We start from the raw sequence: 12,612 nt of genomic DNA on the forward strand, positions 1-12,612 counted from the left end.
CCCATTCTGGTGTCATCCCTGGTTTCTGATGGATACAGAAGAGCAACTTTCAGTGGCAGTAATCAGATTGCCTTGTGAGAAATTAAAATAGGCATGAAAAAACTATGAATCAGCACACAGAACATCACACACAACCCAGGGAATTGCTTTTATAGTCATGTCAAAAATAAATTCTGATCTCAAAAAGAAAACTATACACAGAACAAGTAATAGCCAGCCTAAGTAATTTATGTTCTTTGCTGTCTTACATTATCAGGAGAGACATCTTACCTGGATGACAGAAACAAATCAGTCATCTTGAAAAGATTTATCCTGAAACAACACACTCAATACACCTCCTTGTCTGTAAACTTTGTGTAGAAATGGCTGTGTACATTCAATAGCAAATTGGTCAAAGTGTGCTATAAATCACTTGACTTGCAGAAATAATGTAGTTTTCCTTCCACTTAACACCACTTAGGAGTACGGATGCTTTCTGCAAATTTGAATTCTTTGCAACATTTGTTGAGAAAACGAATGTTTGCTTTTCTACATAGCAAAATATGCATGTACCACTTGACGTAGTAACCTGGCAGGCAGAAATCACTCCTTTGAAAACACATTTGTTGTTATGAATTTTGCTCCTGATCCTCTTTCACACTAAAATAATCTTACTGACATCAGTATCTCTCCTGATTTACAACAGTATATGTAAGGGGTTAATCTCACTTTATGATTTCTGTTATGTTACAATAAACAAAAAATACATTGGCTTGAAATCATGGAATCATGATATCATGGAGATTTTGCTACTGACTTTAGTGGGGTTGGATTTCATCCCACGTGCTATTAAATTTGTAAGTGCAAACCACAATCACAATTGCTGAATTACACTTGACAGTAACTTAAAATTACTCTTCCCCTTTACTATGTGTGCATTCCAATATCATACTCATGGAAGTCAGTGAGTATTTTGAAAGCACATCAACGGGGCTGGGTTTTCACTTAGATTAGGTGTTCCCAGACTGCAAGACGAGTGCCATCAAGAATAGGCAGGCCTTTTCAAAGTGGACTGCATCAAACACAACTGGTCGAGTATTTCCCTGAAGAAACAGGAAAGGTGCTTCAGCTGGCAAATGTCTCCTTTCGCACCTGTGTATGCCATGGCGTGGATATGCCACTGCAGCTTTCTTCACTCGAATGGAGGATGACCCCTCCTCATGCACACAGCATAGTGACATATGCTGTTGCTGCTGCCGCAAGGCTACTCAAACACAACTCTCAGGCTCACTGAGGGGCCCGAACAACAAAACTCAGGCATCCCAGACCCAGATGGACAGGCAACAGGAGCAAGATTTCTCCCCTTCAAATGAAAAGAGAAACATTTTAAGTAATTCATTTTTCTGTTGATCTTATGCATCTCAGTAATTGTCTCAGTTATGGTGCATTGATTCCAATGTGCGCCTGCTCTTACTTGAATGAATAGCGAAATTTCAATTACTTCATTTAAAGTAGAGCTGTGTCATAAGGAGTAATACTGACTTGTGTGTTTGAGTAGCACTTGCAACACAAAATACAGTCAAGCTGTAATGAATGTTACTCTTGTATGAGCTCAGGTTGATCATAAAAAGTCCTGAAATGAAGAAGTAAAAAACATCTGAAGACAAAGCAAAGTTAGAGTGCTTCAAATTCCATGGGCTGGCTCCAGTGATTGGCCTCGTTTCCAGCAAAGGAAGAATCTCTAAAACTAAAGTGAACCTGTATCCAGTATTTGTTAAAAACCTTGAGCTGTGTTGAAAATCTGACAACCTAAAATGTGTGAGTTATGACTTTGAAAACCTGTAAGAGATAAATATGTAGAAGATGGGCTGAAGACAAGGCACAGCATCATCTTCCTGCACGTCTGGCTACAAATCAAGCAGTGTGGGGTGCGTAGCTCTGAATGTAACTCAAGTCTGAGGAGATGCTGCCATGCGGCCCTCTTTGAAGATGGCTTTATGTAAGTTCACATCCAGCAATCCATTCAAATGCCCTCCCCTCATCTTACAGATGACATCAGTGAAGGCACAAAAATTTTTGACGCTCGCCCAAGGTCATGCCGTGACTCACTCAAAAAATTTCAAGGCTTCTGTACTTGCTGCCCTGTACCCAAAGCAGGCCAGGCTCTCTCCAGTGCTATATCAAGTAAGTGTAAAATCGTATGACTGCACTGAACTTTTTTTCACCTTTGATGAGCAATTCTGAGAGATCTGAAGTTCAGACGGAAGCTAAAAGCTGTTCAGTTACCCGACATCATGTACTCACTCGACGCTGAACAACACAGACAGGAGGAAAACAGAGCAAGTAAGAAAAAAATCCCCTCCAAACCGTAAGGAGCAGTCGAAGTTCCAACTTGGCATGGGACCAGCCTGGGACCACAGGAAACACCGTGCTGGGAAGCTGAACCTGAGCAGCAGCAGCAGCACGTGCAGAGACAGGAAACGTTAATAAACGCCAAATATAAACTGCAGCACTCTGCAGGGGTGATTTAATGCATTTAGAAAATCCTTACAGTTGTTGCCCGGTGATAAAAGAACCCCTGCAAACGGCACCTCCGCGCTCGCTTTGCAAAGGGCCCAAGGGCACTGACGGCGCCGGGGGCTCCTTGCCCGCTCGGTGTGCCCCCTGCGCTCCCGCCTGCTGACGGGGGAGCCCGGCAGAGCTCCGGGCGGCGGGCGATGGCGGCGGCGGCACCGCCCCGCTCTGTCCCGCGGGGACCCGCTTCTGTGACAGAGCGGTCTGGGCGCAGGGCAGCGGGAAAGCGCGAGCGGGCGCGGCCGGCGGCAGCGCACACAATGGCGGCGCCGGAGTCTCCGGCGGTCCCGCGGCAGGGAGCGGAGGGGCGGGGCGGGCCGGGCCGGGCCCGAGCGGCGGTACGCGGCCGCGGGCTCCCCCCGCCGCCGGGGCGGGGCGCACCTGGCCGCGGCGGCGGAGCGGCGGCGGGGGGGGCGGCGGCAGGCGGCTTCCCATTGGCCGGGCGGCGGGGCCCCGCGCGGTGCCTGCGCGCCGGCCGGGAGCGGCCGCGGCGCTGTCGCCGCCTCACAGGTCGCGGAGCGGCCGGGGCGCCGCGGCGGCGGCGGCTGTGGTAGCGGGTGAGGAGCCAGCGGGCCGGCGAGGGAGCGGGCGGGGAGACCGGGCGAGGCCCTGCTCGGCGGCGGCGAGGGGATCCCCCGTCTCGCCCTCCCCCGGGGTCAGGTGCAGGGATGCCCAGGGGCTCCCGCCGCAGGCCCGGCGGCACGTCCCGGTTGACCGGGCAACGGAGCCACGGAAGAATGCGGCGGGCGGGCGGGCGGCTGGGCGCGGTGCGGCCGCCGGGAAGGGGCGAGGGGCGCCGCTTTCTTCTCCCGCCGCCCGAGCCGGGGCAGGGGAGGCGCCCGCCGGCCCGCGGTACCGCTTCCTCCAGGGGTGGGGAGGGCCCGGGGAGGCGGCCGTGGCGACGGGCGTTCACCTCCGCACTCCTCCGCAGGGCGCGCAGCCGAGCGCGGGGCGGCTCCGGGGCGCCGGTGATGAGGGCGCCGACCAGGGGCTGAAGGCGGCGGCGGTGGCGAGGCGGCGACCATGACGGTGTTCAGGCAGGAGAACCTGGAGGAGCACTACGAGACGGGCGAGGACCTCGGCAGGTGGGTGCGGGCCGCGGGGGGAACCCGTTGCCTCGGAGGGGCGAGGTCAGGCGGGGCTCCTGTCGCTTGGGAATGGCCGCGCGTCGCCATGCCACCCCCTCTCGGGTGGCCGGAGTTGGGTTTTAAGGTGCGGCGTGTCTGGGTTTGTAATACGGGTGTGGTGGGATGTTGGGGTCGGGCAGTGGCTGAGCGGTACCTTCTCGCCGCGGTGCTGTGACACCGCCGGGCTTGCCCCGGTTCGCCAGGCAACAGGGAACCTGGAAACGTGGCGGGTGTGTAGGGCAGAAGTTTGCATTGTGTCGGTAGCAAAGGACTCCGGATGTAGCGCGTGTCGGTTTTGCTTTAGTAACGCGATTAAAGAAATGAGGGAAACTCTGTGATTGCGTTTCAGCAGTCCTGCGGTGAAGGTCGCTTTCCAGGCATCACTCTTGGAACTGGGAGTCAAGTCAGGGGATGTGTAGCAGAGCGCTGCCTTGCTTGAACCTTGATTCTTGAACGCTGCGTAATGATCTCCTCATGCCACACTATTTGTGTAAAGAGCTTAAGCTATTAGTCGTGCCTTGGTTTTTTTCAGTGCTTTCCGTGTTTTAAAACTGTTAGTTTAACACTGCCTTGTGTCATGTTCAAGCCCTTTTCATCTTCCTTACCCCTTCTTTAAGGGGGAATCCGATGGCAGTTTAGCACACCAGTATGGTAGAATGCTTTTCTGGTGTTCATTTTGGCAATTTCAAAGCTTACAGTCAGCGTTTATTTACCACAGGGTGGTGGTTTTGGGGCAGATGATCCCATGTGAAGGGATCAGTAATAGCAAATGTTGCAAAGAAGGTACTGGCATAGGCAGGAACTTAGACATACAATACTGTGTCTTAAAAAACCCCAACCAAACAAAAAGTCCCCACGTTTTCAGAAAGTTCATTGGACTGTATTTAAAATGAACTTCACCCCATTTGTGTGCAAGCTTGTTGCCATGGCTTGTACAGGTACATGATGAATGCGTACTTTTATTTTCACATAGTGTTCTGGGTTGGCTTTTTCATACATCTAGAATGACATGCTGTGTTGGACAGCCAAGTTGTATTCATGTATTGGATGTCTAGTTAGAAAGATGTGTTATCCTCCTAAACCCCAAGTCTAGGCTGTGTGTTCTAAATATTTTGTTCAGTTACGTAAAATTGTTTGATTTGGTTTCCGTTTTTTTGGCAAGAACATAAAGTGTTCTGAAATTCAGGTTTAGGTTTTTGGACTCTTAAAACTATGCTTGTGCTTACAGACACTGATACATAAGTTACTTCATAGAAGAAAATAAAGACACAGATCTAGACATTATCTATCATGTTTTCTTAAGGTTCTTCAGGGAGAAGATGATGTCAGTATGCTAGTTCAGAAAGTGTTAACGTTTATGTAACCTCTCTTGTGTTTATTTTAAAGTGAAAGTGTCAACAACGGTGTTTGGTCCCCAATACATATTTATGAAATAGAACAACTGCCCTTAGGCCAGTCATATAAGAAATGTTCCAAACAAACATGCTTTGGAAGTCACATGATAGCTCCAGAACACAGCAGTGAAGACAAAGCACTTCATTTTTACGGTACAGGGAAGTTGTTAGCTTCAGAACACAGCAGTGAAGACCAAGTCTTTCATTTTTACAGTAGGGACAACTGCAAACACTGACTAATGCTATATAGTAAAAAAATAAAATAAAATTCTTCCAATTAGCAGAATATTAGGTAATGGAATTCAGTAAAAAAAATGGTATATTAATGTGATCAGTTACAGAGAAGGTATTATAGTACTGAGGTTGTTTTTATTCATCTTAACCCTATATAAGCTTAGCATTGTCTAAACCTAACATATTTTAAGAATTTAAAAGAATTTTAAACTCAGGCTTTTCCTTGAAAAATGTAAAGAAAACTAAGAACCTCATCAATTTTATCTACTTTCGTGAGAAAATGCCCGTGGACGGTAAAACATTGCGAAATGTTTGACAGGGCTTTTGCTTTAAAAATGGAATGCAGTTATTTAAAAGGTCCAAAGCTTTCACTTCAACATCACTTTGAGAAACTGGGATTATTCCGCTGTGAAGTGTTGCTGTAAAACATAAGAATAAGCAAATCTCAGGATAGTTGTTATATGGTTTAGTTCAGTGGTGTTTTTAACTTCTTTTTAAACTTAAATTTCTAGGGTTGCTTCAAATATCCTCTTGTAAATCCCATCGCTTTCCATTCCTCCTTTACCCCTTAGGTGGGTTTCTCACTGTTATGTTTGCATATAAATGTAGTTGCAAATGTCAACCCTGAGGCTCGAAACTCAGAAAGCGTGAATATTAAGAACACCTTTGACTTTAAAATTTCTTGTGTTTATTTGGGAACCTGGTAATTTAATACTTGAGTTAAGCAATGATGAAAGATGCCATCTTGCAAAATCAACCTAGTTTTTCCCCTTCTTAGGGAAGAATTCTTTTATTTCCTCTTACTTAGCTGCAGTCATGCAGCAAACAAGGTGAATAAATGAACAAATGAGTTTTTATTGACAGAGGTGTGTTTGAGCAGATCATGAAGTTCCTAGGCCAACCTGCCTTTTGAGAAAGCACACTGAGGATGCAAATACTCAGAAACTTTAATAATCTTCACTATTTTGCCTTGTAAAATATTTAGCAGTCTTTATAACCTTATGATATGTCTGACTAGAATAAAAAAATCTTTTGAATAAGAAAGTAATCTAAGAAGGGTGTCTTGAAGAGAGTAAATGGTTTGTGCAAATGAAGTTTTTCGTTGAAACTAATAGAGGAGATTTAAATGTTGCTTAACATAAAGCCTAGAGTTGTTAGAAACAAGGAGAAGGGACGTGGGCCTGGGTTGAAAAAAAATGCACTTACTTGTTTTCTGGTATTTCACAGTATCTTTGCATAAAAAGTAATCAACGGTCCTTATCCTTTTACCAAAACACTTTTGAGTTTTATTCCATTTTTTTGTTTGTTTTAATTTATGCCTGGGGAGAGTAAGAAAAAAGGGATTTGGGATTGTGTATACTGACAGGATCACCCTTACTTGTCCTGCCTGTTTGGGATTTCTTTTGATACATTCCTGACTGTTCGAGTTGGTTTGTCTTAAGCTTTTGTACCAAAACAGCTTGTGAGACTGGACCAAATGTTGTCTTCCACTGAATTTCACTAAATTTTTAGAGTTGGAAGGGACCATAAAGATCATCTAGCCCAACTCCCCTGCTGAAGCAGGAAACATCTAAGAGGAACATCTAAGAGGATTGTGCTCTAGATCGTGGTGTACATTGCATTGCTACACTTCTTTTTGTCTTGCACATTTGAATTGATTACATATTACTCACATTGTTCAGATGCAGGCTACCTACCAATGTGTTAAGCAGTCATCTAACCATGAAATTTCAAGGGGTGGTAGAGATTGTCATGAAAGAGCAACACATTTATTAAAGCTGTTTTGTTCATTTTAATTCTGCTTGCAGTGGCAGGCAGTGTGACTGTGCATTTTAAATACCCTGCTGCATTGCTTTTACATCAGTCTGCCCAGAAGACAGGATTTCAAGTTCATCAGTATTAAAAACCTCACTATGGTGAGCATGCAAGTAAAGACCTTGAAACCAGATCAAACTCATAAAAATATTTTTTACCCTCCTGTGACTGGCATTACTTGGGAGTTGCTACAGACTGTGAGAAATGCAGCATTGCTTAAATCATCACAGGGAGAGGTATCCAAACAAAGCTATGATATAGATGCATACTGTTGTTGACTCAAAAAGCAGGAAGAGGTATCTAACAATTTTAAACTTCAGGCTTGTTTGGAGCTGTTAGAATTACTAGGGAAGCACTTGAAACTTGTTGAATAAAAGCTATGATGAATCTCAGCAGTTTTGGAAACCCATTTCTGTTTCTGCTTGGTAGCTCACTAAGCAGAGATGCTACCAGTAAAAAGTAAGCTAACACTGCTATCTAAGGTGTCTAATTGCTTTATCAGTTGAGAGAGAAGAATGCATAGGGTAACATGCTGAAGATGCCGATAAGAGAGAACAGGGAGTTGTGCAAATGTGTATTTACAATCTGAAAAATGTTCTTTTACCTTTGAATGCTGAGTGAAGAGAGATTATTTTTTTTAATCTTTTTTTTTCTGAATGCTGGAAATGGATTTCTGTAGTAAGCAGGGAGAAAATGTAGGCAGTACATACACACACACACACATATATATATGTGTGTGTATTTTTGGTTATTCACATACCAGTTTTCAGAAATGCTGCTTTTTAGAACTGTGAAAGCTATCCGTCATCTATCCACACACAATTACTGTAACTACATCGCATCCCTTTGTTGGGAGGGAAGTGAAAATCCCAAACAAAAAATACTTGGATGACAACTAGAATTTGACCGTTGTGGTGCTTTTCAGACTTGACAACCTGAATGAATCTAGCCGATGTACTAAAATTGTGTTAAGTATTGTCAGTCTCTGTTGTAAGACGTATAGGATGTGAAATTTGAGGCGATACTTCCTTTCAAAATGGTCACATTTAAAACCCATGCCAATGGTCTTTAATAATGTTATAGTGTAACATTTTTTCCTATGAATTATCATATTAGAAAGTCAAATGGGGAGGGAGGGATAATATGAAAAATTATTTGGTAAGGCTAAAAGTGTTGCATGTGAGGTATAAAATTTTAAACTGTGATACACTGAAACTTCTAATTTTCCTTTTCTTCGATTTTCATGCTGTAACCTCATCTCTGTTGCTCTATCAAAAGGCATGTGCTAACCTTCCTTTTCATACAGAGGTAAAATGGTTAAGTACTGAAGATGCAGAAGGTGCAAAGCTCTGCGGTACCTTTCCTGTGTTATTTGTACAGGCACAACAATTAATAGTGTAAAGTGTGGAATTCACTGCTTCTATAACTAGGCATATGCAAATTCCAGTAGAACATGACAATTACTTACAGTAAATTGAACAGCCTATGTAAGTTTTTTAGGGACAAGAATCTGGGAAGGTATCCTGAAAACAGTGGCCACAAAGCCACTGTTTGAGCAGGAAACATGGTTGGTTGGGATCTTTGTGTTCTTTTTTTTTTTTTTCTTAAGAGTTGAAAATTGTGAAATTCGAATTACAGCAAAGAACCCTTTCTGTGCTGTTTGTGAACGGTGAAAATGTATCAGTCTTGTCAGCTTTCAGAGGAGATGTTGATTATTCCAAGCTTATCTGCAAGTCCTGGCCCTGGTGGTTGCGTGGGAACTGAAGAAGAAAGTCTCTTTACTGTGAAGCGTGGTGGCAGGAATTATTTTTCTGCATCTCAAGTCACTTTACCTTGCAGCCGTGCCTCAAAATGCTTCCTTTTCACAAACATGTAATAACCTGCAGGCTGCTGATTGCACAGGCTGTGTGAAGCTGTCACCATACAGTGATACTGGTGACATTTACTGCCTTATAAAATGTGCTGGAGGTTCGCTGCGTGAAAAGCACGAGAGGTGCAGGTGCTTTTTGGGTATAACAGCTTGGTCCTGTTTAGTTTATTACTTGCTGTGGGGGAGAATAATGCCTCTTTTGTAGGTCTTTTAAAAACAAGTGTAATTAAAACTAGAGCTTGCTGATTATTCTGTGCTTTCAGTTTAAATGCACAAATCTTTGTAAATCTAAACTTCTCAGGAAGCAGATAAAAATGCTCGTCTTTGATTTCTCTTCTAGCCAGGCTCAGTGAGGCAGAATCAGTACCAGAGCTGGTATGTTACAAGTGTGATGAAACTTTCATTCTGCCTTCCCGGGCTTCGCTTTTTTTGTCACGTGTGTTTGTGAGGAGTTTTTGGTGTTCCTTTTCTTTTTCCTCACCATTATCTTCCTTTACAGATGTTCGAGTATGTTATTTCCTCTGCTGGCACCGTGTGTACTGAGCAGAAATTGGCCCCTTCAGCTTAGGCAAAGGGAGGCTGAGGCTGTGTTTTCATGAGAGCTGTGTGCTGAGCTCCATCCACTCTGTCAGCAGCTGAAAGGGGCAGTATCACTTTCCTTTGCTGTGTGTTTCCGAGTGGTTTGGGTTTTTTTGAGGCAGCAGTACTGTCAAAGGGGGCAGCAGTGCACACTCAGATATATCTAATTTATGGCAGCAGCACACACTCAGATCACCTGAAAGCACTGTGAAATCTCAGCCTACATGGAGTTGTGATTGCCTCCATAAATCTACCTCAAGTTAAATATGTAGGAGGAGCAGAGATAAAGAGTCGCTTTACTACAAAGGCAGAAGGACATAAACCAACAACAAGGAAGTTAAGCTGGAAATTAGGAGAACAATTGCTGGTGCAGACGTTCTGGGGTAACCTTGACAAATGGTTGTTGCAGTTGGTCAGAGGTACTCAAAGGTGTATCAGTTTTTGGAGGAAATGGCATGTTGCCTGTGAGACCCACAGCTGGGCTTAATGGCCAGGTGTCCTTCTGGTTTTGACTGGCTTGGTTAGCAAACCAGTGCAACTTGTTAGTACGATTTTATATTCCAAAGAAAAGGTGCCACCTAAAGCAGTGGCTCAGTTTCTGTTTCCTGGACGGTAGTGGCTTGCATGAGAGCTCTGTCTCACATAAGACTGTTGTTTCTCAAACTGTATTTTGATGGTTTCTCAAACTGTATCTGATTTTGATGATCAGAGGGATGGAGCACCTCCCCTATGAAGACAGGACGAGAGAGCTGGGGTTGTTCAGCCTGGAGAAGAGAAGGCTCCGGGGAGACTTCCAATATCTGAAGGGAGCCTACAGGAGAGCCGGAGAGGGACTCTTTGTCAGGAGATGTAGTGACAGGACAAGGGGTAATGGTTTTAAATTGGAAGAGGGGAGATTTAGATTGGATATTAGGAGGAAATTCTTTACTGTAAGGGTAGCAAAGCACTGGAACAGGTTGCCCAGAGAAGTTGTGGATGCCCCATCCCTGGAAGTGTTTAAGGCCAGGCTGGATGGGGCTTTGAGCAACCTGCTCTAGTTATTGTGGTCCCTGCCCATGGCAGGGGGGTTGGAACTCAATGATCTTTAAGGTCCCTTCCAACTCTAACCATTCTATGATTCTATTTTGACCCCATTGAAGGAAGATAGGTGATGCAATGGAGGATTATCCAACAAAGCCGAAAAACGTTCACTGATTCAGCCTGCAGTATGGTAGATCCTACTTAACCATCACTATTTCATGGCTGAGCTAGACAGGAGCTGAGACAAGTGTGGACAAAGCCTGAAGGTCTACAAACCTAAAGTATTTTGTTGCATGTCTTTGTTATGCAGTGAATTTTGGAGTAACATAAATGGTGTGAAATTTAGTAGACTAGAATACAGAGGCCTGTGCCAAGGATTCCAGTTTAGGCACTGCTGTTAAACTCTTGAGATCTCATCACCTAAGGGGTCGTACAGAAGGAGTGGAACCTGCATGTTTTGGTCAGTTCTTGGGTGACATTCCTGCTGGTTTTGGTGCAGTTATGGAACAAGCTAATACCAGAGATGAACTGTAGGGGCATGTATGTCCCCGTATCCTTGTGCAATACCTTGCTACATCCTCCTTTACATGGTACTTGCAGCTCTCATCCCTCCATTTCAAAGAGCTGTTGAGCTCTAGAGTGAGGAAGGGCTGCTAAGGTGGTAAAGCTGTGGGAAGAAGCTTCTTCGGAGAGGAGACTTAAAACTTTGGTACATTTAGCCTTGCACCACAACGCTTGGAGTGGTATGGGTTTTTTATATACACTGGAAGAATGAAAATGCTTGGGGAATCAAAGAAACTTTGGAAACTGGATTTACATTTATGGTGTTTACAGATGAATCTGCAGGCTGGAAGTTGAAAGGCTGCTTGCCTCCAGAAGGGTGAACTTTGGGACTTTTCTTTGAAATGAAGCCAATGTGATCAGGAAACCTAAATTGTATCAAGTCTGAGCTTCTAAAATTAAAGGAAAAGATTTCATGATCCTGTCCAGGGGAAGAAGGAAGCTGATAAGGATACAGTCATTGTAGATATCTTAGATCAGTTTTAACACTCTCTTTCAGAGTTTTCAGGCATATTGTAGTTCTTGAGGATGTTGTTCTTTTTCACTAAAGCTGTTATATTTTTACTGTGTTGGGGTTTGGTGGGTTGGTTTGGTTGTGGCACACATTGATGTTGGGGAGAATGTCTTATAATAGATGCCTTTCACCCAAATCCGGAATAGTTCACATGGTTTAGGATTGCTGTAAAACACCACACTGAGTAATCCACATGATGGTCTGCAACTTTAACTCTTGGTTTTGATGTTGTATTTCCTTCCCCTTATTCCCTTCTGAAAACGCAAGCAAATGTGACAGACAATTTCCGCTTGAAGAGGGAGTACTGTTGAGGAGGAAGCATCATTGCACAGCTCCCCAGACGACACGCGTGTGTTCACCACCAGCAGCAGGGACCTTGCGGTGCAGCGGTGTGCAGCTCTTGACTAGAGCGAGTCTTCCCTAGTATTATCTGCCTGTAGGTACAAGTCTGTTTGTTTGTTAGGAGGCTTAGATGGTCTTGCCTGTACTTAACCTACAGGAAAGTACCTCTTATTGGGTGGTTACGAACATAAGGGAACAGATCTAAAGCTTGGAAGAGTTCACAGTCAGTGTAAATTATAACTGTGCATACAGCCTGATTGAAAGGTATGGTTTAATTGAATTTTCTGCTGAACTATGCAGAGGAGTAAGCCTTTGGAAAGGGAAAAAAATTGCTTTGGGCAGTAGCATTCTATGTGATTCTTGCTTAAACAGGATGCTAAGTTAGTCTGTAACTGAACTGGTGTACCTGAAATATTTACTTGTGAGCAATTAATACTGTGTTTCTAATTTCTCACAAGTTACTTGAGGATCCCGATTTTATGCCTGGCATGTAAATGGGCTTCTGGCCTGTTGTCCCTTTCATCAGTTTTCTCTCAAGTGTCATTAAGTAGTTGTAAGACTTCAGGCACTGGATGGGTGTGCCTGCAGAAGTGTTCACTTAGA

At 44.2% G+C, this 12,612-nt stretch overlaps 1 protein-coding gene across 1 annotated transcript in view; it reads left to right on the forward strand.

Moving 5' to 3' along the window:
• Positions 1 to 3,576: 3,576 nt before the first annotated feature.
• Positions 3,577 to 12,612, forward strand: part of DAPK1 (death associated protein kinase 1) — a 92,611-nt gene continuing 83,575 nt past the window's right edge. The window contains exon 1 of the mRNA XM_074165667.1: positions 3,577 to 3,638. Coding sequence (XP_074021768.1) covers positions 3,577 to 3,638 — 62 coding nt within the window. The remainder of the gene's footprint in view (positions 3,639 to 12,612) is intronic.

The sequence above is a fragment of the Numenius arquata genome, chromosome Z, assembly GCF_964106895.1.
Source record: "Numenius arquata chromosome Z, bNumArq3.hap1.1, whole genome shotgun sequence".
Classification (NCBI taxonomy): domain Eukaryota; kingdom Metazoa; phylum Chordata; class Aves; order Charadriiformes; family Scolopacidae; genus Numenius; species Numenius arquata.